The sequence below is a fragment of the Sycon ciliatum genome, chromosome 12 (genome assembly GCF_964019385.1).
Source record: "Sycon ciliatum chromosome 12, ocSycCili1.1, whole genome shotgun sequence".
In the NCBI taxonomy this organism is placed as follows: Eukaryota; Metazoa; Porifera; class Calcarea; order Leucosolenida; family Sycettidae; genus Sycon; species Sycon ciliatum.
Window position 1 is genome coordinate 9,138,200 of NC_088654.1, and position 26,203 is coordinate 9,164,402.

Here is a 26,203-nt window from a genome sequence, read left to right on the forward strand (position 1 = left end):
AGGCCATGTGCCAGAGCAGGCGTGAAGTGTTGTTTCCATGTACCAGAGCATGCGTTAAGTGTTGTGACCATTTATCCCCTGCAACCTCACACTCGCCATTAACCTATCTTAACCATGTCTGATTGTCACATAAGTACCTGCATGGCGGCCATTTGTTGGCGTGGCAACCGGACCATGATGACCATGGGGACGAGTGTCGCGTCTGAAGCTTGTATTGGTTTCTAAGGCTGCGTTACTTTTTTAGCTACCTGGTAGAGTAGAGTAGAGTAGAGTCACTCTACCGATAGAGGTAGACGGTAGAGGTAAGTGCACGAACGCTGCTCTACCGGATTTAGTAGTTCTTCACGATATGTACGTGAAATGCTTTCTTCTGTGTGGGGTTGTGTACAACTCTTTAAGTTAATTTTGCTGAAAGTCCGTAGCTCTACCAACTTCTACCGGCCTCTACTTATGTTTTTTCTGGTAGAGACGGTAGAGGAAAGTAGAATCTACGTTTTTGGGTAGAAAAGATCGAACACCTCTCCCGAGAGAAGTAGTTTCAAAACCTGTAGGTGAAAAACGACCCCCCCCCCCCCCCAGGTCTACAGGCCGATCTGCCGTACCACACAGCGGCCACGGGTGAAATCTGACGCCAGCTCGGTATTCTTGTGTGGCAAAAAAACGCCAGCACGAGGTTGTAAACCACCAAAAGAAGACCGTCAGAATCGGCGCTGTACTCGAGCCCGAAAACCAGGGGTCGGATTTCAGTTGCTACCACCTAATATCTCACATTCAGGGTGCAACAACCCTAGATCTTGTACAAAGGGATTTCACAGCTATCACATGACAATGTCGGGCATCACTGAAATAAACAAGGTCAACTAAAGTTTTATCTTTGTACGTGTATTTTTCTTAACCTTTAGATTGTTTTTTCATTGTGTCCATCGCTTACATCGTTTACCAAAGTAATCCAAATGTCACTTCAGCACGTCCTCCTTATTGCCATACTAAAATTCCTGTCTCCTCCTCGAATATCTAAAATCAATACTCCAAGGTTTGACATACCGGTAATAAATGAAAATCAACATAACATTCTAAACTCTCGGCGAAAAGAGAGAAAACGACGTGAAAAGGCACCGAAAACGAGATGCGCTTGTAAAGAAGACAAAGAAAATGGACGGCTCCCAAACCACAGAGTGATATTCAAAACTAATTTTACCTCCGGTTCCTGACACTTAAACATTCTCCTGCGTCCAATGCTTCAATAGAACCTTTCTCAAGGATGCAGCGCCATGCCAGGCCAGTTAGCAGCGCTCACCCCCAGATTGTGGTGAACAGATCTCGCATTGAAAAGTACATGAAAAGCGACAAGTTCATCTCCACCACTTTCTTGCTCCTCCATGCGGCAATTCCCGCTCAAACTGAAAGTCATCTTGGCTTGGCATGTTCACCAGAGATTCAAATATTTCCTTGAATCGTTTCCTTGAAAAAGCTCTATTGTCGCAGTAATGTAGTTAGTGTGTGTTAGCATCCACCGATCACACTGCCATGTTTGCATCTACCGCGCACCGCTGCATCAGTGTATTGCGCACTGCACTCACACTGCCAGCGCATAGATTCGGGCACGCTTAGCCTGACGTCACACAACTGCTTCCTTTGAACTTTTGCTTACTGCACTCACAATACCAGCGCATGGATTCGGGCGCGCTTAGCCTGACGTCGTACAACTGCTTCCTTTGAACTTTCTCTTTCTTTCTTGCTGTAGGCTTCACTTCAAAGACTAGTCTAATTAGCGGTGACTTTTAGCTTGTGCCAGCACCAAATTTTCACCCTCCATCCCTCCCATCTTATCATCTTGCTAATGGTACTAGGGAACATTTAGCTCTATCGCTCCTAACTGGTCACTTGCTTCGCTAGTTGCGGCTCTTCACGAGCCAGTTGTTGCCAATTGCATTGGCTTTGCCTTGCAACCCCATTGTGGCACAATGTGGGTTTATTGCGGCTCCTTGCGAGCCAGTTGCTGCCAGTGGCCTGATAAAGTGTTTGCATTACAAGACCAGTTACTCGAAGCAGCACACTATCTTCAAAACAATTCCTTGTTGTCTTGGGCTGAGTATGAGTGTGTGAGGGATGTGGTGCTAACCCTCAATAAACTAGAACCAGGATTCTGTCGCAGTAATGCAGTTAGTGTGCGGGTTAGCACCCACCGATCACACTGAAAATCCAACCCGTGCACTCCACTTGCAGAACAGTACATTTGCGGTTTAAACCCCAGATGAGGCACCTTTTTTGGACCCTTTTTCAAGTTTCGAATCTCGCGGCACCGACAAAATCACCAAACACGGGAGCTCTCCAGGGCCAGCGCTCATCTTTTTCTGAATGGACTGTACTTGGTGGATTTGACCTGCCAGGGAGTTTGGAGCTTTGAGTAAAGTATGTAAAAGTAAGGTTGAGCACTCAGGTAAGCAAGGTACGTTCGGGTCTGGTTTAAATCTGGCATCGGACAATGGATTTCTCCCGGTTTGGCCTCAGCCTCTCTGCGCTGCGCTGATGAGTCCACAAAGGACGAATAAGTTCAATCCGCCGAATGAGTATCTAGAAGTATGTATGGTTATGGACTTGGATGGAGAGCCTTGGTCCTTTCTTCTATACTACAAATTTATGTTTATCGGTTGAATTTTGGTTTTGATACAAAACAAAGTAATGAGAGGGTGTGCAAAACCCAGCGATTTTGCTTAGCTCTGTTTTTCCTTAGGTCATAATGGGTGGAATTCGAAATGTTTGAAAAGTTTTTTCAATCCAAAAGCGTGCACCCACAATCGCTTTGCAAGATGTTTCTAAGAATTAGAACAAAACGCATGGCGACCCAGGTAAAAACCAAAGCGATGCCCCTTGGCTTTCAATCCCTCTCGTTGTCTGTGAAAAATATGGAGTCGCTACAGAATGCCATGCAGCAGAGCTTCCACAGTTCAATCTCAACTCCATATGTATTTTAGATTGCGAAAACTCTCTCTCTTTTTCTCTCTCTCTCTTTCTCTCTCTCTCTCTCTCTCTCTCCCTCTCTCTCTCTCTCTCTCTCTCTCTCTCTCTCTCTCTCTCTCTCTCTCTCTCTCTCTCTCTCCCTGTCTCTGTCTCTGTCTCTCACTCTCTGTCCCCCCTCCCTCCCTCCCTCCCTCCCTCCCTCCCTCCCTCTCTCCCTCTCGCTCTCTCTCCCTCTCCCTCTCCCTCCCCTTCTCCCTCTCCCTCTCCCTCTCCCTCTCCCTCTCTCTCAGTTTCTCTCTCACTCTCTCTCTCTCTCTCTCTCTCTCTCTCTCTCTCTCTCTCTCTTTCTCTCTCTCTTTCTCTTTCACCCTCCCCCACTCTTGATGCGTCAAGGCGGCCATGAAGTTGATACCCCAGGTTCGCGTAGCTACCTAAGCCTCACCATCACTGCCACGGTCAATTGTGTGCGTGGTTCCCTAGCTGCAGCTCATGTTTGGTATTAGTGGTCTTTAATACCCCCCCCCCCCTCAAAAAACACAACAACAAATTAAACGTATGAACAGCGGCATGTCCACTCACCTGAGACGCACGCAGTGAGGTACAGTTTCGTGCTATTTCGATCGTATTGAACACCATCTGTAGCTAAGGCCTCGTTTCTCACGGTTGTATTCATCCAGGCTGGTCGCTCGCCAAATGTCACAGTGTAATGTTCGATGCAATGCCAAATGTCGGGACGATTGCTAAGCAACATCATGTGACGGTTCCTACAAGTTGTCTCGGCCTCACAAAAGTTCTCTCCATGAGTGCAAATAGCAGTTATCTTGATGTTTGCGTGCTCACATTCAATTTTTCCTGCAGGTAATGAATTTCACAAACATCGGGTTGCTATGAAAACCAATTGGAAGTTTCAACGAACATCGATTTGTTACCCAACGCTCACGTAGCTTGTTTCGCACTCTCACAGGCAATGTACTGGACACCGGATTTTGGCGTCAGCCAGTTACTTCTTGCTGTAGAGGGTAGAGAGATCTTACTGACCTAGGGACCCCCATGTTGTGTGTGTGTGTGGTTTTTACTCAGGTACACCATATGAGCGACAACCTCGTGCACACAAGGTAGCAGCGTAAGCCAGTCCCCTTCATGGACCCGTACAACAGACGGTGAGAACCCTTGGGTTTTCTTTACGCCATCGTTAGATTTGCAAGGAAGCTGATGGATACCACAGTAGATCTCGCGCGTTTCCCGCCAACCCGCCTTGACACTTTACTGACTCGCGACTGTCACCCAGAGCACACAAGAAGTCCATCGAACCTCCAGCTTGGCAAACCTGCAAGAAGGACCTTCTAGTGCTCTACATAACACAAACTACACAGTAGAGAGAAGTGCAATGCCCGCTACATTTTGTAGTTTGAGCACTCTGGCGCTAGAGCGACGAGCTACCTTAAAATGTCTGTGGTGCCTCCTTTGCACCATGGCTGGTAGCTCTGCCTATTTAGCTCGTAGCTGTACTGATGAGGCCTTTATGGCCGAAACAGCTTGCTGTCTACAGCATTCAGTAGAGAGAAGTACGAATCGTCGTACACACTCGAACAGTCTGGATGAGATAACGAGTGCATGTTCACTGTTATCGACCCCACAACTGTCAGTTTCATCGTTGTCCGTCATATTGTCGTCCGTTTCATTGTGCGTGCCTGCCATTCTCCTCTCTCCGTCATGCCCCTGAAGTTCCATTGTCTGCTCCACATCATCAACAGGATGTGTTCTTGCTGTGAGTACAGTCAACTTTGCTAATAATGACTGCGGATATAACGACAATTCGGGAATAACTGTAGGAGTTGCATTTTAATAGAAAGTATATTTTTCGCAGTAAAAGAGTATTTATTTGTAGAGCTTGTGTTGATACAGATTCCTAGGTTCAAACCCCAAGATGGGCAGTTAGTTACATTTTTTCTCTCCTTGCGTATTTTGTATCTGCATGTTATTACCCTTTCCGTGAGTCGCTCGTGAGTAATGTATGAGTCGTGGATGGCTAAACCCGTATTTACCCGTATGACTGCTGCTAGTGTTATTGTTCTAGACCATTAGCATAATTAACCAATCACAGTTCACAGCTCTGGAATATTCTAGAATTTCGTCGGCGACCGGTTTATATAGATTGCTCATTGGTTGATGACCTAAAAACATGGCTGCCGTTCGCCGCGTGTTTTGTCTTCTTGCATTGTTCTTTTCTTGTGCTCCTTTCACTTCTTATCTTTACTTGCCGAGTGTGTAACTAATAATTCTGTCCTAACGAGTATTCGTGAAACCACAAAGTGAGTGCTTTGTTGAGTGTGTGAAATTGTCTCCGAGGGCCAGCTACTACATTGGTGGCAGCGGTAAACTATAATAGTGTGTATATTCGTAGTGTTCAGTTCAACCCGTGCATTTACCTGTTCAGATGGCGCAGCCTCAAGCAGGAGCAGCAGCAGCAGCAGCAGCAGCTCCGGCCCGCCCGGCGGCTTTAGGACGCCCAGTCATCTTACCACCTGAGTTTACTGGAACAAGCAGCGAAGACTGGCTGACATTTATGGGCCAATTCAACGTCGCCTGTCAGGCAAACGGATATGCGGATGATCAACGCCTGGATTTCCTGCCCTGTCGTCTCCGCGAGGGGGCGTTTCATGTCTACCAGACATTCCGGGCTCAGCACCCGAATGATGCCTACGATGAGCTGTGCGATCGTCTGACTGCATATTTCAACCCTCCGCAGCATCGCCCGTCGTTCGAGGCCGAGTTTCGGGCAAGAACAATGAAAACAATTGAGAGTCCGGTGGAGTTTGCGTCTGCGTTGCAGAAATTAGCGTCAAGGGCCTACCCAGGCCAGGAAAACACGGACCTCTTCCAACGTTTACTGGTGAATCAGTTTATAGATGGCCTCCCTTCTCCAGAGCTTCGTCTTCATGTTCGAAGTGCCAGCCCGAATAATTTGGCACAAGCTGTGCAAAGGGCTCTGGAAATGGCGGCCATATTCGACGCAGAGCAGCGTCGGTCGAACGGCGCCGCGATCGCGGGTGCGTCGCCGACACCTGCGGCCATATTCGCCGTCCGCGGGTCAAGCACTGCACTCCCGCCTGCTCCATCACTGGCATCAGCTTCCACTACCGGTATGACGTCAGCCTCAGGTGGTAATTATGTTCATGATCAGATGTTTGTGTTGGACAAGATTTTGCAAAGGCTAGATTCCATTTCGCTTTCTTTGAGCTCTCCATCTCCAGGTAGTCTTCCTCCATCAGCACACGCGAGCGGCGGCCGTGGTTGGAGCGACAGTTCTCAGGGTGCGCAGCAGGTGCGCCGTTGTTTCAACTGTGGCCAGACGGGGCATCTGGTGCGCGCCTGCCCAAACTACCCAGAGGGTGCACGGAGACGAAATGGCCCACAACGACGATCGCAGGGAAACTAGCTGAGGCTGGCCCTGCTCGGCAAGAGTCAGTCCCTCCAGCTAGTTTTAGTAAGCCGAGCATTCTGTGTCCTTCTGTGTCCTTATGTTCTGTGTTTCCGTCTCTTGGTGTTGTTGTCGAGTTGTTTGGTCGTTTTGTCACAGCACTCGTGGATACTGGTGCAGGTGTCTCCCTCATCAGCCTACGTTTGCTACGCAGCTTCGACGTTGACATCTCAACACTCCAGCAGGATAGTGTTCGTCCTCTCCTCACTGGTGTAACGGGTCAGTCCCTAAGTACTTGTGGTGTTGTTTCGTTGAAATTTCGTATTGGGTCGTTTTGTACAAATCATGCATTTATTGTTGTCGATGGTGTTACACATGACCTCATCCTTGGGTCTGATGTTCTCACTGCTTCTGGGTGCACGCTTGATCTGTCCCGCCGTGTGATGCATGTTGGTACTACCACTGTTGGTCTATCTGTCAATCAGCCTGCGTGTGTTGTTGATCAGCAGAGTGCTGCTAGTTCTGATTTGTGTATTTCTGATGATGCTCCGTGTGCGTCTGCGTCAGATAGTCTTACTCCGTGTGTGTCTACTAGTTCTACTCCGTGTGCTTCTGCTAGTGCTAGTTCTACTCCGTGTGCTTCTGCTAGTGCCAGTTCTACTCCGTGTGTGTCTGCTAGTTCTACTCCATGTGTGTCTGCTTCTGATAGTCCTACTCCGTGTGCTTCTGATAGTCCTACTCCGTGTGCTTCTGATAGTTCTACTCAGTGTGCGTCTGACACTAGTGTCCGAACTACTCGTGTATGCCTTATCGACCGTCTGGAATTGCCTACTAACCATGTTGTGTTTGCCTCTTGCTCGTTGTCTGAGTCTGTATCCCAGGATAGTCTGCTAGTGACTCCGCTCGACTCTTTCTGCCAGAAACACCCTGCAGTCCAGGTTGGCTCCTCTCTGGTAAGATCTGATCATGTCGTCATGTCCTTTATTAATAGTAGTGACACCGCTGTTGTCCTCTATCCCGGTACAAGTGTGGGCTCGGTAGCGTCCTTTAGCGAGGTTGAACTTGATGCTGAAACTGTTTGCTCGGCTACCACCGCCGATGTCCCCAGCCGTTTGAAGGCCATTGACGATTACCTTGTTTCCCATTGTTCGCATTTGTCTGCCGATGTGTATGATCAGCTCCGTTCCCTCCTTCACGAGTACCATGATGTGTTCTCTTTGCAGCCGACTGACGCGGGGTATTGTGATATTTATCCACACATTATTGAGACAGGGGATGCCCGCCCTATTAAGCAGTCCGTTCGGCGACTCCCATTTCACACTCGCCCTGCCTTGCAGAGCTTGCTAGATGACTTACTGGAGCGGGGCATTATTTCGGAATCATCTAGTCCCTGGGCTGCCCCTATTGTTCTTGTAAAGAAGCCGGATGACTCGTTTCGTCTATGCATTGATTACAGGAAACTCAATAGTGTCACCGTTCCCGATGCTTATCCACTCCCTAATATTGCCGAAACTCTTGATTCTCTTGCCGGGTGTTCCCTGTTCAGCACTTTGGATCTAGCGACCGGCTACTGGCAACTTGCCATGGACCCAACGGATAAACCCAAGACGGCCTTCACGACTCCTTTGGGTTTGTATGAATTCAATGTACTCCCGATGGGGTGTTGTAATGGTCCCGCCACCTTCCAACGGGTCATGGATAGATTGTTTGGTGATTTGACACATGCTTCCGATGGTCCCGTCACACGGGTCTTCTTTGACGATATGGCTGTCGCGTCGTCTTCTGTGTCCTCTTCTTTGTCTCGCCTGAGCACTGTATTCTCTCGGTTGCGCGCTAACAACTTGAAGTTACGCTTAAGTAAATGTGTCTTTCTGTCCCGTAGAACTAAGTTTCTGGGCGTAGATGTGAGTGCACGTGGAATTCACACCTCCGAATCTAAGATAGCTGCCTTGAAAAAGTGGTCTCCGCCCAAGTCTGTGTCCGAGGTCCGGGAGTTCCTTGGATTCACGGGCTATTACAGGAAGTTTGTTTCTAGCTATGCCAACATTGTTGCTCCGCTCACGGCCTTAACGAAGAAGGGTGTGCCGTATGTCTGGTCTGCCGATTGTGACACTGCCTTTCGAGTTCTGCGGGAGACGATGTGCTCTGCGCCAATCCTTGCGTTTCCTGATTTCCGTCCAGGGGCGGCGAGTTTTGTCTTGGACACGGATGCTAGTGCTAGCGGTATGGGTGCGGTCCTTAGCCAACAACAGGAAGGGCAAGAACGTGTGATTGCGTACGCAAGTAAGAGTTTCAACAAGGCCCAGCGGAATTATAGTGTCACCGAGAGAGAACTCCTTGCTGTTGTTACCTTTGCCTCACACTTCCGCCACTATTTGTTGGGTGCTCAGTTCTTTGTCCGCACGGACCATCAGGCGTTGAAGTGGCTTCATAGCATTCCAGAACCGACTGGACGCAAGGCTCGTTGGCTTGAGACCTTGGCGGACTTCCGCTACGTTATTCTGCACCGTCCTGGTCGTTTACACCAGAACGCTGACACTCTTTCGCGTTTCGTCACCCCTTCCGTATCTTGTGTGTCTCCGGCTCCCGATGTGCTGCCTCTTCCTCCGCAGGTTGACGGTCCAGCTAGCACTTCTTCTTCTTCTTCCTCGTGGCTGCCGCGGGAATCGCCTGCTGCGTTACGTTTGTGTCAAATGTCTGACCCTGATCTTGTTGTTGTGTTGTCCTGGTTTGATGATGTACAGCGTGTTTTCCATCCTCCAGGTGACCTCCAGGGTACAAGCCGTGCTGTCCGTCGCTATGCGTCTGAACTGTCCTCTTTAGTTATCTTAGAAGGTGTTCTGTATCGGTCTGTTGATGGTGTTCTGCAATTTGTTGTACCCTTCTCCCTGCAGACCGAGTGTCTCGTGATGGTACACAGTGTACCGGCTGGTGGCCACTTTGGCTATGACAAGACCCTAGCTAAGTGTCGGCGTCATTTCTTCTGGCCTGGCATGTCAAGCTCTGTTCGTTTGTTTGTACAGTGTTGCCAGGTGTGTGCTGCAGGCAAGTCTAGTGGCCAGCCTGTCGCCCCGCTCGTACCGATGTTGGGTGGGTATCCGGGTGACCTTGTTGCCATGGATCTTGTTGGTCCCTTTCCTGTTACTCAGTCCCGCAACCGTTACCTACTCGTCTGTGTGGACTATTTCACTCGGTGGCCTGAGGCCTATCCTCTACCAGACATCACAGCTAGAACTGTTGCGCATGCCTTTGTGAATGGTTGGGTTTCTCGGTTTGGTGCTCCTGACCGGATTCATTCCGATCAGGGCGCTCAGTTTGAGTCTGCTTTGTTTGCGCAGCTTTGCTCCCTGTTGCAGGTTCGGAAGTCACGGACAACACCATACCACCCTGCTGGTGATGGTTTAGTCGAGCGCATGAACCGCACACTGATCACCACGCTCCGACTGTATGCCCGTGGCCACCCTGAATCCTGGGACCTGCATGTGCCTCTATGTTTACTGGCGTACCGGACGGCGGTCCAGAAGTCAACCGGTGAAACACCTGCACGCCTAATGTTTGGGCGTGAGCTCCGTTTGCCGGCGGATATTATTTATGGGTTGCCACCGGAGTACCAGGATGTCTCGACACATGAGTATGTGCAGCGTGTTCAGTCAGTCCTCCAGAATACTTATGCCCGTGCCCGTGCGACCGACGCCGTGGCCCATAGACGGATGAAAGACTACTATGACCGACGTGTCCATGGTTCGCCTCTACAACCGGGACAGTATGTGTGGCTGTTGGATACCGCTGTGAAGCCGGGCGAAAGCCGAAAATTACACAACCCGTGGACTGGCCCATACGTTGTCCGATCGCTGGCTGGTCCAGTCGTCGAGATCGTGTTGGCCGCCGACCTACGCAAACACAAGCGGGTGCATTACAATCGCCTGAAGCCCTGTCAGCGTGCTCCCAGTATGTTGCCGCCTCCACCTCAATCCATGAGCGCACCATCGTCCGCTGCTTTGCCGCCGCTAAGTACTGCGTTTATTTGGCCAGACTGTGATGACGCTGAGTTTGCTCAGGCTGCTCCTGCGCCTGTTGTGCCACCAGTACAGCCTCAGCCCGTTAATGTACCAGGCCCACGTGACCATTTGCGCAGAAATGCTGGTCCGCCTGCCTGGCACCGTGACTACGATATGTAACTGGTACACTGACTGTCCGCTCTGGGTGACTCCGGTTTAATTTAGGATGCTATGGACTTGGATTGCGATAATACATTAGGCAGTTCATTTTGTACAGATTTCTGAGTGTGTGTGTGTGTGAGAGTGTGTGTGTGAGAGTGTGTGTGTGTGTGAGAGTGTGTGTGTGAGAGTGTGTGTGTGTGAGAGTGTGTGTGTGAGAGTGTATGTGTGTCAATGAGTAGGTGAGTGAATGTGGTGTAGTGTATGTGGGTCAAGCCCATGTGAGACAGTCCATGTGTGACTGTGCATGCCCGTGTGCGCATGTGTGCCGGCATGATTGCGAGTGTGTACGTGCGAGTGCGTACGTGCGTGAGAATGTGTGTCTTATTTTCTTCATATTTAATTTGGTATATGCCGTGTTGCTTTGAATTTGGTGTGTGTTGTGTTGATGTATTCACTTGAAATCGGGGACGATTTATTTTCGTAGGGGGGAGTAGTGTAGGAGTTGCATTTTAATAGAAAGTATATTTTTCGCAGTAAAAGAGTATTTATTTGTAGAGCTTGTGTTGATACAGATTCCTAGGTTCAAACCCCAAGATGGGCAGTTAGTTACATTTTTTCTCTCCTTGCGTATTTTGTATCTGCATGTTATTACCCTTTCCGTGAGTCGCTCGTGAGTAATGTATGAGTCGTGGATGGCTAAACCCGTATTTACCCGTATGACTGCTGCTAGTGTTATTGTTCTAGACCATTAGCATAATTAACCAATCACAGTTCACAGCTCTGGAATATTCTAGAATTTCGTCGGCGACCGGTTTATATAGATTGCTCATTGGTTGATGACCTAAAAACATGGCTGCCGTTCGCCGCGTGTTTTGTCTTCTTGCATTGTTCTTTTCTTGTGCTCCTTTCACTTCTTATCTTTACTTGCCGAGTGTGTAACTAATAATTCTGTCCTAACGAGTATTCGTGAAACCACAAAGTGAGTGCTTTGTTGAGTGTGTGAAATTGTCTCCGAGGGCCAGCTACTACATAACGACAGAATTGCCATGCCCAGATCAAAGTCCCATCCGACTGTAATACATATAATGAGACTTCGGGTATAACGACCCTTCGCGAATTAGGATACTTTTCTGATGCCCCGCCGAGTGTCGTTATAAGCGAAGTTGACTGTAGGTTGTGTGTATGTTATCATTAGTGGTGTTCACGGGTAGTTGGGTACTGCAAAACATATATTTTAGGTGGTTTAAAATTGCGGTGCCAGGGACCTGCCAGGTTTCAGGTGTAATTTAGCATACTCTAGTGCCTTTTAGGTGTAATTTAAATTTAGGTGTCTGGTTTCTCTACCGAAATCACCGAAATTAAAGCTACGCCGAAAATTACATGATTGTTTCACAGTACCCATGCTACCAGTGAGGACCAAGGGTAGACGGGTACAGAATAGTACCCGAAAACCCGAAGTCGCGGATGATATCATGTACAGTGCACATGTAAAAATCCGTGAAATACTCCGAAAGTCTGCCCAGTGTGCAAGGGAAGGGGTGCATTGCGGCGTTACCATGGAAACATTACCCGATAGGGTACGCATGCTACCCGTGGAAAACTACCCGAACCCGATACCCGAAAAAATGCTACCCCGACTCAGTCCTAGTTATTACCTGCTTTCCTAGAGTTGACTATCATGGTTAGAGACAGGGCCGAGTTTCACGCATTTCATTTTTAATTTTTTTACTAGGAACACAGCCCTACAAGGAGACATGTGGAGACAAACACAAAACAAGACACAGGGGATGTAGGGACGACGTGCCAATGTACAGGGAGCAACTCGACCGATCAGAGGCCTTTGGAGTGATCTTCCATGTTTTCTGTCATTTTGGATATATGTGTTCTGCTCTGATGGTAATGACAGTCGCATGCCCACTGCCTGTCCGGGTAATCAGGCTATGTGTGGATTATACCACGAGTACGATGGGCACACCGCCCAATATTTTCACAAGTATTATAGGACGAGGGACAATATAAGGGACACGGTATACGCAGAGTTCGAATGGTAGGATCCATTAATCCCATGTACTGTCCCAGTCTGACCAACAATAAGATCTCCCTTAGTCCCGTGGCTATGCAAAAGGCGTTACTTGAGTAACGTTTTGGCGTTAGCCAGAGTCCACGCAGCTTTATTTCCGTTTTCTTGTTGATTTGTTTGTGCCTGACGACGTCGGCATGCCTGGCGCTATCCCGTATATGTCCCGTCCCGTCCAATTAAAGATAGCTGGCCACTTTATTCAAATAGGGCTTTCAAATGCAAGATCATAACGTGAAGGAACTTGGAAGAACGTGTATGTCTGCGAAGTGTATAGGTGGAATGCATGAAGAGCGGTAGTGCAGGTCAGAATATCATGTTATGTCTGAAAAAGGAGGGTTAGAAAAAATTAAGCATCGCTATGCTTTTCTTGTCTAGGTCATTGAGGTTGTAGACGGCGTCGTATTACCCTCGACTGTTTTTGGGTGTGCTGCTATTGGACCGGGAATGTCTCTGAGCAGACGGCGTCGGCAGGAGTGCTTTACTTCGACCATGACGAGTACGATTGTCAACCAGACCACAACGAAGTTGGGACCAAAGAGAAAGTTCCTTTCTTTCCATGCAAAAATGCATACAGCGGTCATCTTCGAATAATTATTTACATACACAAAATGCAAGTCACTACATAACACCCCCGCCAGAGATGAAGCTGAGAGCAGTTGCCGAAGAGCGCCTAACGGAGAAGATCTTGGAAAGGAAAAGAAAGAGTGAGCGACGTGTACAAAGCAGAAAGATACTATAATTAATATTATACTATGGTTCACTTACTGATGCATTTACCTCCCTCAAGGTGCGAACCGGTAGGGCATGCTATTCCGGGGGCAACCAAACGCACATACATACACACGCATCATACACAAACAAACACACACGCACACACAGACCACACAGACAGACAGACACACAGACAGACACACAGACAGACAGACAGACAGACAGGCACACAGACACACAGACACACAGACAGACACACAGACACACAGAGATACAGACACAAACACTCTCTCTCTCTCACACACACACACAAATAACGACAAACAGACACACAGAGAGACACACGCATACAAACATACACGTGCACACAAATGCACATGCGCGCACACACACACACACACACACACACACACATAACTACACCAGTCTTTTCTGCACGCTCGTAATCGTTCAAGTTGCCGCTGGAAATCGATGAAATTCCTAAAAAATATTATAATAAAACACTACCAAAGTCATGTCATTCCATGTCACATTGTAAGTTCACAAGCCTCCTTTGCCGAGAGCTTCACCCTGGGATGCCCCATACTCACCATAGCAATTCAACCACGGTAATGTGTTATTATCTCCCGAAAATGATAACGACTGCGGCAAGCTGGTGTTGCAAAATGACAAAAGCGTTGAATTTCGTTCGTCTGACTATTGACATTGGAGGTAAGGGCAGTCCACAGTGCGATGTGCATAGCTGGACTGGTGCGAGTCGTGGTTGGCAAAGTAAAACTGTTTGAACTCGAGCACGATGCTGAACTTTCACTGAGGATACTGCTTCCCGAATCGCAATGCAGTAGGTAGAGGGCCATGTGCGAGAACGGTCGCATTCTCTCGAAAGAGGACATTTGATTGGCCACAAAGTCAAAGCCAAGAATGAACCACATTCTCCTGTATACAGTGTATTTTTAAAGAAAAAAATCGAGCGCTAATGTTTACAAAAAAGCAGAGCCTCCATTGTTCAATAATGATTTCACATTTGTAGCAGATATTCTCGACAAACATGTGAACAACCAGTGTACTCACGTTGGACGCAAAACGTGAAGGGAAACCTTGTGTGATGTCGATTGCTCCGTAAACTATGTGTGTCCAGGGCCAGATCTCCAGTGATATCGTTCACCCAGCCTCTTTGGTAGTTAGTTCCAGTGATGTCTGCAAACTGTTTGTAGCACGTCCAAGTGCAACTTCTAGGCAATGTCATGTTAAGTTTTCGACAAGTTGCTTCGGCCTCCGCAAAGTTCTCACCATTGGTCCACATGCCAATTAGGTTGTCCACTGGGTCACAGTCAACCTTGTCTGCAGGTAAAACAATTAGCAAATGTGGAGGCCGCTAGTACAGTCAATTATTAGAATTTCCTACAAATTTCAAATCTGCTCCACAAAGGCTTACATTGCTTGTTGTGCACTCTCCCAAGCTATGTACTCAACACCTGCTTTCGGCATCAGCCAGTAACTATAGGTATAGAGCGAGCGGAGCTGCAAGTGACCATGTGACCCCCATGCCGTTTTCAGCCATCTTTGGCGGACATTGACTTGGGCTAGTGTTAAACATCTCGTAAACACCAGATAGCAGCTGCAGTAATAGTGGCCCATGGAAAGGCAGAGCAGACGATGCGCACCCTAGGTCACTTGCAACACCTGCTCCTGAAAACAACCAGACGCAAGCTGGCGCTGGTCACAACAGCACGGAATAGAGGCAAGGACCACGGCGATCATTTTGCAAGGAATTCCGTCGCTCCCACCCTGGCGTCCGCCCCTTTCCTGATTTGGGAGATGAGTTACTCACGACTGCCATCCAGAGCACATGAGAAGTCCATCGAATATCCCACTCGGCAAAACTGCAAGAAAGCACCACTTCTGTGCTCTGGCTGACAGTCGCGAGTACGTCAAGTGGCAGCTCAGCCAAACCAACTATGTTCGCACACCGATCCAATTTACCTAGTGATGTCTAGCAATCCAAATTTTGATTGGCAACTTGCCAAGTTCCTGAAAGGAATCGATTCAATTCAGTCTGTCCAATGGCGGCCGTTACGAAAGCCATCTTCAAGGGCCAGTCAAGGACTGCACCAGTAGTGCAAGATTGGCCAAATTTTTCTCTTGTACTGGGCAACTAGTGCTAGTGCAGGAGTTTCACATGTGCATCGATGGCTCGTCGTACAGGTAGAGCATGACGACAAAGCAGTTGGGCACTCGAGGCTTTCAGATATGCATTACAGTTGTAAAATCAAGAAACGAAGGAAAGGAGTTCTCCTCCGGGCACGGCTGCGGCTCTCCGGTACCTAAAACAAAACATGATGTAACCACGCATGCACCGGAAGTATACAGCAACCTGAGAGAATTTTGAATTTTTGATTGGAGCGTAGCATGCATGTGAAACTCAGGTACACTACATGTAGCTGGTCAGCCCAAAAGATCGTCCTGGGCCATCTTGCACTACTGTCCTGGGCCATCTTGCACTACTGTCCTGGGCCATCTTGCACTACTGTCCTGGGCCATCTTGCACTACTGTCCTGGGCCATCTTGCACTACTGTCCTGGGCCATCTTGCACTACTGTCCTGGGCCATCTTGCACTACTGTCCTGGGCCATCTTGCACTACTGTCCTGGGCCATCTTGCACTACTGTCTTGGGCCATCTTGCACTACTGTCCTGGGCCATCTTGCACTACTGTCCTGGGCCATCTTGCACTACTGTCCTGGGCCATCTTGCACTACTGTCCTGTGCCATCTTGCACTACTGTTCTGGGCCATCTTGCACTACTGTCCTGGGCCATCTTGCACTACTGTTTCAGTCCCTGCTGATTTGTTGTTGGTGAGCAGCTCTTCTTCCTTGTCATGGTGGGCTGTTGTTCTGTAACTGACGCTTCGTGGTGGCGTCATTTTCGAACGGGAAAAGAATATATTTGGCTTAGCAATGTTTTCGACACAGCACATCACTATCTCTATACTACACGAGGTTTGAAACGTCATACAATTTGATGTTTCATCGAAGCCTTATGCATTGGCTCAACTGTATATTTAAAAAAAAAAAAATTGTTGGTATCATACTTCCTTTAGTTATCATTATCTTTATGATTCTGGCACGCCACGGTGAGATGTAACACTCGTAGCCTCACAAACTGCATGTACATAACTGCTCCTTTGCACATCATTGCATACCTGAAGAGGGCAATTTTGCCGAAACGTTGTAATAATTGATGAAGAAACGAGTTTAAGTTTGCGGAGTGAATGGGAAGAGTGCAGGTCTGCTCTGAAATCTCTTTTCCTAAATGAATGAAGCTGCAGGAAGCCTCACCACTGCTACTATGTTTTTTTATGTTTGTGAAACATTTGGAACATATCCTGTATAGCTATGGACAACAAACAAAGTCTACAGGCATGATGTTCAGCGTGCTTAGAGCTGCAATTTGACATACTTTTTGGATACAAATTCTTGCAGTGCAATTAGTCGTCCAAGTAGCAATATCAAAACTGCTGTCTCCGAAACGCTTGTTTATTATTATAATATTATTATTGGATACAACATATGATTTTGACAAATTGGATGTTACGGGCAATCCGAATTAAAATAAAATAAAATACTTTCACGGTTTGCGTGAGACTGTGAGAAAAGATCAGGTCAGAATTTACTCCCTGGATAATCCAGGTTCGAACTTGGAGCATTATACTGTAATAAAATTAGTATTATGTCTTGGGTGACTTACATATGCATTGACCTCCAAGGAGATGTGTACCATTGGGGCATGCTATTTCGAGGAAAACACACACACACACACGCACACACACACATGGACATGTACATTCAACATAAACAGACACGCACATGCGTGCTCAAACACACACACACACGCACACACACAAACATACATACACATGCACACACACCTTGACCTTTGACGCCCATCGCCGGAGGCGATGATAGCAATGCTACGGCAGAAGCCATAGCAACTTGTGCTGGGATTGCACCATTCAACAGCTTGCAAGGCTGAAGAATTGACCATCACTATTCAGCCTGGTCTACACCATACAGCTATTTAGAAGTGACTTTTTCTGGCCAGTGAATCCCTATTTTTGGTCTTTTTTTCTTTTTTCTTTTTTTTCTTTTTTTTTCCCACACACACATCACACCACATACTCCGGCATGCACTGGCTGTTGGTAACCACCCAGGAGAATGAAAGAAAAGTCAGGAAGAGTCTGAGAAAGAGAAGAAAGACGTGTGTGACCATAATCGTCGGGAATCGAACCCGCAACCTATCGATTGGAAATCGCTGCACATACCACTGCACCATATGGGACACACACACACATACACATATACACACGTACACACTCACACACGGACACTGACACACACACACACACACACACGCACACACACCCACACACACACACACACACACACACACACGCACACACACACACACACACAACTTGAACCCGATACACACTACCACGTTATGTTAACCACCCCCGTCAGGGGAGGGTAGTGGAAAAGGATAAGATACGGCACTTCTGATGACGTGTTGGATGTTGATGCAGTCAAAAGCTCCCAAAGCTCACATGGGGTGGGCCTTTTCTGACGCTATACAGCGTTTTGTTCTGTGTGGTCGCATTTCGGTTACAATCCTTAAGATGTGTGGTCGCTAAGGGTTCTCTGAGCATGAAAAAATTCATAATTCGCAGTAGACTCAGTTGGAATCCGCGTTTTCTGCGTCCGTAGGAACGCCACCACCCTCCGTGGATCAAGGCGCAGATGCAGTTCCTGAAGCCGTGAGAGGTGAATAGGTCAGACATATTTACAAGGTGGTAAGAGAGCAGACGCATTCAACCTTCATGACGGTTTTGTAAAACATTACTAACAAGAAGAAGACGAATATAGTATGGGCCCGCTGGGGTGGGCGTTTGCTGCCGATGTTACGGTACTTCCACACTCTCGAGTACGATACAGGAGTGTGAAAGGAGTGTTACAGAGGTACATGTACAGGGAAGCAGCTAATGCGGTTTCTTGGCACTTGCGCCAGTGGTTGTGAGACTTATCCACTCACCCCACCGTTAGGCGCTGCTTCCGCCCAGGCGCATGCCCCGTATGGGTTCCTGGGTGCCCGGAACCCCCTCCCACTTTTCGCTCAAAATGCAGGATTTTGCTCCATGTTTTTAAAGTTTTCGGGAACCGGACCCCCCCCCCCCCCCCTGGAAGGGCACCCGCGCACGCGCCTGCTGCCGCTAAGGTTTACCAGGTGTTAGAGGCCATCATGTATTCCCTTCGGGAACGGACACGAAATAAATGAAGGGATGAATGTATCCTGTATCGCATCGCAGTGTGCGATGCAAAATCGATCAACTGCTATTCAAAAGTCACCGTGACTCGCAGAAAACTGCGATACATACAGACCATGCCTAGCCTGTGCTGTCAAGTAACATGCATACAGTGCAGTATAATGTTGTGCAGTCAATCTCAATCTGCGTGTACATGTATGATTCAGTCGTTTTTTTGCAAATGGGCTTTCAGGCATCACTCTCAACAAGGACAATGTGGTAAACACCCAACCAATGTGGTAAACACCCACAAAACCTCAAAGAAAAATGCTGATCAAAATCAAAGACTGCTACACAATTGTGATTTTGTATAGCAGAGACCGCTATTCAAAAAATGACAATGAATTCATCCCTGATTAATGTACTTTTTTTGGTGTGACAGAAGTGTGAACAGTGGCTTGAGCACTCACCCCGGGCACAAAGCAGCACGCCCATCCTGGTGTTGCGCACACTGTGGACGTCATCAGTTGCACGTACCGCGGCCCCCGTGTCGCTGTGTACCCAGGCCCGGCTGTTGTTGAGGGCGTTACTGAACAAATTCTTATAGCAGCTGGAGAGGCTTTTGTCTGGCAAAGTCATTCCGCGAGCCGTACAAGCCGCGGCCGCCTCGTCATAGTTAACTCCATGGGTCATTATTGCTGTTAGCACGTTTCTTGAATCACATTCAGTAGTCACTGTATGTACACAAATTTACACAATACTGAGATGTTATAAAAAAAAATAGATTTGAAGTTTTTTTGGTTTGGGTTTGAAATTCTTTATTTTACACATGCGTTTTTCTGATTTCTTCTCCAGTGTATGATTTATTGCATTTTAAACCATTGTGTTAATTTGCCCGTAAAAGAGGCCTAAACAAAGAAAAGATGTTGTTAGAACAGTAGGTAGTCTTTTAAAACTATTCTCAGCCAGCTGCCAAAACGACAATGGGAGAGATGTATCGAAGCTGGCGGCGTATTGCCTCATCCTTGGCAGGCACAAACCATTCCAGTACATGTATATTTATGAGCCTGATTCTCAACCTCCTCATCCAGAGCTAGCATCACTGTGTCTACAGCTGCAGTGGGCTTGCCAAGGAGAATTTCACGGGCGGGATACTGATGCATATGCGCCATAGGTGGGAGGCATGTTGCTACATTTTGAGTTTGTTTATATCTAAAGGGCGCCCACTTGATGACATGCACCATGATGGCCATGTAGGTACAAGTTTCATTGGCGTAAGGGATGGAGGAGCAAACATGAAAAGAGATAGAGGTGGTCTTTAATTGATCAGATTGCTATATTTTAGAGTCTTTCCAGCCGGCCCAACTATCTATAGACATGCACGAGTGCAATGTGAGATGTTGATGATGATGATGATGATGATGATGGCAGGATGCACAACGAGATTATTTGAACTACTGTCTTGCCATGGACCTCTATGTGACTCGATGTACCCAAGAAATAAGCTGCTTGAAATCTTCAGGAGCTAACTGCATGCATGAGTGAATCTCACCAGCACCATCAAAACGAGACGTTATAATATCGTTAGTTATCATTGTGCGCCCTGCCATCATCCGTTAACATTCTACTTCAAAATAACTTACCTATGAATGTTGATAACTAGGAGAATGCTTACAGCACAATTAGCCTCTTCTTTTTTGCTGTCTCAAAAGTATGGGTTCCTAAGAACAAACCCAGTGCCTTTTGTGCCCCGGTAAAACTTTTACTTGAAACACTGCACCACTTCACGCTGCACTCTGGGCCCACATTCACAACACCATACAAATAAATAAAAATAAATAAAAAGCAAAAAAAACTGAATTGCAACCAAGAGAACAAACTGTGCGGTTGCCAATCTTTCAATGGTGATAGGTACCTACAAGAGTTCATGAAAACCAGAGTGTGCAGCTTGGGGCCTTCTCTGCTATGGGTGTCTGTCACGGCGGAATTCCGTGATTACATCATATTTGCTGCAGATCTGAGGCGGGAAATGGCGTAGTGCGTACAACTGAGCTGCAGCTGTGCAGAAAGATACCTGCTTGAATCCTGCTTGTACGCACTACATCACTGAAATGATGTAATCACGGAATTTCGCCGTGACAACAACCCATCCGAGCTGCACACTCTGGTTTTCATGTACTCTTGGTACCTATGATAGTCACGAACCCGTGAGAGATAATGTAAAATGTGCTTATGAGATTTAACATGTCCAGAATCGTTTTATCATTACGATCTTTAGCGAATGGTTTAGCACAGTTGGTTCTCTTGTTTACGGTTTTGAAGAGGTCATCTCCGAAAAGCTTGTTTAACAAAAACCAACCAAAACAATCTCCTGCAAAGCATATCCAATAAAACGCAACAAAAATGTCCATTGGCCAGGTTTGTCGCAGCTTCTGTTCAAGCGTTGCCTACTAAATAGGAAAAAAAGGTTTCAGAGCAGACTTGCTCTCTTCCCATTCAATCTGCCAACTCAAACTCATTCCTCAATCAATTATCACAACGTTTTGGCAAAATTGCCCTCACCACTGCTACTAGACTACTAAAATATGTATAGAAAAGAAAAAGGACAAAGGAACTACAAGTTACGCTATAATGTTCACTCGCACCACCAGTTTCTAAGCAACCAGCTCATGCGATAACATTGCACGACACTGACCGACGGTACTGACGTTCTACAACTAACCGGCTAACAACTCTAGTACATCTTGGATGCGCACTCCTTTGTCCTTTTTCTTATCTAAAAAGGTATCCTTGGTTCTCCATCCGAGTCCATTCTGACTAATGTTTTAAAACTGGTTTACTTACGTGTACATTCACCCCCGACAAGACGTGTACCAGCAGGGCATGCTATCTCGGAAAAAACACACACAGACGTACACACGAACACACACACACACACACACACACACACACACACACACACACAAGCACACACACACAATCACACACACACACACACACACACACACACACACACACACACACACACACACACACACACACATACACACACACACACACACACACACACACACTCGTACACACTCGTGCACACACACACACAAGCACACACACACACACGCACACACACGCCAAAAACACATGCGCGAACATATATATTTATTCCCGAAGCTATGCATGATATACTACTTAAGCATCGCCTGTCGTTAGTTAGAGCTCACAGTGCATTATATCGTATCTGTGTGTGGTAATGTTACCATCACGGCACGCAACATGCCTGGCGCGCTACCACTATTATTGTGAAAGACGGCTGGCTACATACATGTCCATAGCTACAGTCAACTTTGCAAATAATGACACTCGGCGGGGCATCGGAAATTGTCTGAAATCTTGCCTGCAGTTTTTGAATTTTACTGCAAGAGGAATAGTAGCAGCGCTAGCACACATGCACGAGGGTATCACACGTTGCATATTTTACGCGGCCTGCTCTGAGTTCGCAGCAGTTGCTTTTGTGCTATTTTACTGCAATTGCTCCCTGCCTTTGTTTCTTTAGACATAGCATTCAACTCTGCATATTTTTCAATAGTTTTCGGTGGTCCATGTCACATTGTGGCAGTGATTTCAGATGAAAGTCACACAAAAACAATGTTTAAATCGAGGAAGTTGTGTTGTTCTGGTGCCTAGGCAGGACGACATTCATGCATTTTTCACTAGCCTTACTACGATTCGTGCCTACATGTCGCCTTTTCAATCAACATGTGCTCTTCGTAAACGATTTCTTTCGAGTATTGATTTTGTGAAGCAATCACAGCAACCACTGCCAAAACCAGGTCCAACACCACGATTGTCTGTTATTGCATTGTTTATTGCTGTCATGTCCAGATTTTGCCGTGGAATGTTGAAGAAAGTGTAATTAATTCAACTCGGATGCTGAACCAAGTATAGTCATGTGAAACAGAATTCGCTGACTGTATAAGATCTGGTTACGTTGGTGGATAATTGGTCACAACTCGTAACATTGTCCTTCTCCCTTTTCACCCTAAAGTGTACTTACTAGAACGTTTACAGTATACGCGTTGGAAACCATCTACCATGCCAGGAATCCTCTTCGCGATGGTATCGATATTTCCAGAGCATTGACTTCTGGAGGTCAAAGCGTCGTGATAATATCCTGCCCACTGTGCATGCTGCTGTTTGCATAACTCCCTCCTTTCACTAGCTCTCCGGTCTGAATGTGTTAGATAACCCACAAGCATGAGGGTTTCGTGAAGGTTTGAATGGGCGGTGGTACATTCCACTTCAGCTGGAAGATGTCAAAAAAGCAACAACAGAAAAACTCAAACCCAGCCCAAAACTATGCTTTTACTATGCTGTTCTGATTAAAATGAATCCTGTAAACTACTCAATACTTGCAGTACTAAAATATTGATATTTCTGAGAACAAGCGAGTTTACGATGGAAACTATTCACAGAATACTGTGGCCACTCACATACTTCCCCCGCGTCATCGAAATTGTCACAGTTTGACTTTTGATATAAAACGGGGTAAATACTCACCAGCAGTCCTACCACAGGTAAGGAATCGGACATAGACGATAGTCATCAGTATAGGGTGACGGCGAAGTTATATTTTCTGTTTTTGGAAGCTGAACATTTTGAACTAGACGCAATTTCTTCGCTGATATCGCTGCGATGGTACTTTCAACTCGCTGAGATCAGTCAGCCATTGCAGCCTGCACATTCCTCGCGATTTTAGCCATTCACTCGAAAATCCATCACTGTTTTACCTGAGCTGGGGTGAGAATGGCTTTGTGGAACAAGCGGCAGTGCTTCGAGGAACACTGAGGGGTGTGCAAACTAATGCAAGCAAGAGCGCTCTTGCATTCATGCAAGGAATGCTGAGAAACTCAGTACCTGCAAGGGCTTTGTAGAGTCTGCATGTACACTGTACTGAGACTGTAGTGATAGTGATGCACGTGCAGGTACTGTGCCAGTGATGCTGAAAAAGAGTGCGCGCTCGACATGATAGTACATTTACCTGCATGAGCAGTGACAACACAGCTAAAATGAATGTGCATCCCACGGCTAAAAAGAGTTCATTTCAAGATCGAGGTGATTCCGCCGACGGTAATCAACAGACCTCGCAACGATCGTGTATTCTTACTGCGTTGGTGGTGAATAGAAATCATACAAAGCTAGCAAACGACAAGCATAGAAGCTCTTGTCCTGTGGAGAAAGTCAAAGCGGTTGAGATGAGGCGCGACCAACTTACAACCTTCCTGGAAAATTTGCGGAACGATACTTTTTCGTCATTTGACGTCAGCGACGACGAGGCCTTCGTCTGGGTGTGAAACTCTCAGTCCAACTGTCCTGGTACGTTACACTAGAATTCAGACTATCATCCTCGGTAATAATTTTTGTCTGGTTGATCTCATGGAGTTGTCGGTAACAAGTGACAATTCACTAGTCGAACTGCGACAATGTCGATGACACGGAGCAAGTACACCCACTGTAGAAGTTTGAATACGCAATGAGCAATATTCGTGTTATGCTCCTCTTGCGAAAATCGTGAAAATCAACACACAGTGAACTTTAGCCTGTTTACAGTGTTCCATTGTTATAGTCATCTATTGATCCCCTGACCAGTCGGGTTGGAGAAAGCCATCAAATCGGAGCAAATCAGAGTACAATCAATGCAGACCTGGCCTAGCAACATGACAATGGTGTAGGTTTATAGCCTACTCCAAGATCTCAGCTTTCGTGTTACGCTAATCAGGGGAAAAATAACGGAACTAAGGGTAAGATACGCGAAAAGAACATTAACCGCAAACTCGGGGTGGATGTGGAAATGATCCCACTTAAGGGGCGGGGGGTAGGGTACCTTCGGATCTATTATTTGCCCACTGATGACCGGACGCGAAAATATATTGAATTTTGAATACCTGTGCTTGAAGTTCACTTATAAAATAAAATCTCATGATCTCTACAGCGTTGTTCTACACGTTTTGTATCTGATGATCTCTACAGCGTTGTTCTACACGTTTTGTCCACGTACTTTCATTTACTCGGATTTAATCCCCTGATCGGTCCATTCGGGATGGAGGAGTCCGAGCAAAAACTCTTTGCTAGCCCACACTGTACATAGGGCAGGTACATGGATGAGATTTTCGTTCTGTAGCATAGCAAGCTGCGTTTATTTCAGAGGGAGGGGATGGATCCGAGTACGAAAGGAACGATGTTCGTTTCAGGGACAAGAAAAAACCTTCCTGGCTCCATTGTTGGGCTTGCCAGGTTTTCAAGTACCGATACCATCCCATAGAGTGGTTTCACTAATCGGGCATGTGAAGTTGTGCGTAACGTTATCATGTCGTGTGGACAGTGGAATCAGCACGGCCAACAACATGTGACCCATAGATGCAGGGTTTGTGTCGAGCTGGAATCACCGTGGCTGTCATCGCTGGTCATGTGACAGACTGGAAAGTACTTTGTAGGTGTTTTGGTTAACTTGGTCAATGACTTACGTTTCACTTCACACAAGACGGTAATATCAGAAGACGGACTCTCAGATACCATTGCGCTCTTTTTCAAGGAAGTTAAAACACTAGGGCACTTTGCACTAAGTTCCCAACTCTTTGCCAATGTCGCTCCTTGGGATTGGCATCCTTTCTGCGCAGCAGTAAAGTTCATTCGTCGAGCGGTAGCAATGTAGAAATATGATCCAGTGCCATTGCAGAATTGCGCAACTAAAAAATGAAGGCATGACAGACAATGCACACGACCAGATAGAACACATTTCAAATGTCAGCTTCTCGATTCCATATATGCATACACCCACACACCAATAACCTATCTCCCTTCTGTGCAGGTACAAGTACACAAGCACTCATACACACATTACTGCATGCACCCTTTCCCGCTTCTCGATACTTTAATAGTGTGCAACTTCTTGCTCCTGTTGCACTCTCCCCGCACGTTCCCGCACTGCCTTATTATTCTTTTGGCGTGGTTAGCTACATCCGCAGTCTCGTCGTAGCTACCCAGGCCCTTCATAGCCTCGTGCTTTTCGCTTGTTCACGCTTGTTGCGGCCGAATGTTTGCTCTGCACAGCTCAGTGTGACAGTATTATACAGACGGCAGAAGTACAGGCCGAAAACTTGATTCGGCTGAAATGGGCTTTAGCGCTGGGAGGCGGACATTTGAATGAGCCGAACATTTTTCAGCTTACAGTATAATTTTTCTTTACTGGCTCTACATTTGAGTTCGAGTCTGGAGAATGAGAGATACATGGACAACATTCGAGTTTCACAGTTGATTTTCTCTTCTTTTATTGTGTGATTGACGGTTTTGTACACAGATCTGAAGTGCATTAGACACGGTTGATTGACAGTTCATTCGGAAGGATACACACTTGACAGCAAAACTTGTAGCTGTCTGGACATGTGCGATCATGCTGAAGAATGGTGTGCGTCCAGTCATGTCACAAAACATTCCCGTCAATCCTGAATATGGCCGTGCTTAAAAACGATTCGTTGCAGAAGAGTAGGAGAGCATGAGATACCATTTGTTTGGG

At 46.9% G+C, this 26,203-nt stretch overlaps 1 protein-coding gene across 1 annotated transcript in view; it reads right to left on the minus strand.

Annotated features, from left to right (window-relative positions):
- LOC135828764 (uncharacterized) overlaps window positions 1-25,370 on the minus strand; it is a 26,015-nt gene extending 645 nt beyond the window's left edge. The window contains exons 1-8 of the mRNA XM_065341190.1: window positions 25,155-25,370; window positions 22,688-22,936; window positions 21,478-21,519; window positions 19,104-19,367; window positions 17,081-17,122; window positions 14,405-14,674; window positions 13,388-13,429; window positions 3,541-3,813 (exon numbers count right to left, since the gene is read on the minus strand). Coding sequence (XP_065197262.1) covers window positions 3,541-3,813; window positions 13,388-13,429; window positions 14,405-14,674; window positions 17,081-17,122; window positions 19,104-19,367; window positions 21,478-21,519; window positions 22,688-22,936; window positions 25,155-25,320 — 1,348 coding nt within the window. The 5' untranslated portion in view covers window positions 25,321-25,370. The remainder of the gene's footprint in view (window positions 1-3,540; window positions 3,814-13,387; window positions 13,430-14,404; window positions 14,675-17,080; window positions 17,123-19,103; window positions 19,368-21,477; window positions 21,520-22,687; window positions 22,937-25,154) is intronic.
- Window positions 25,371-26,203: the final 833 nt, after the last annotated feature.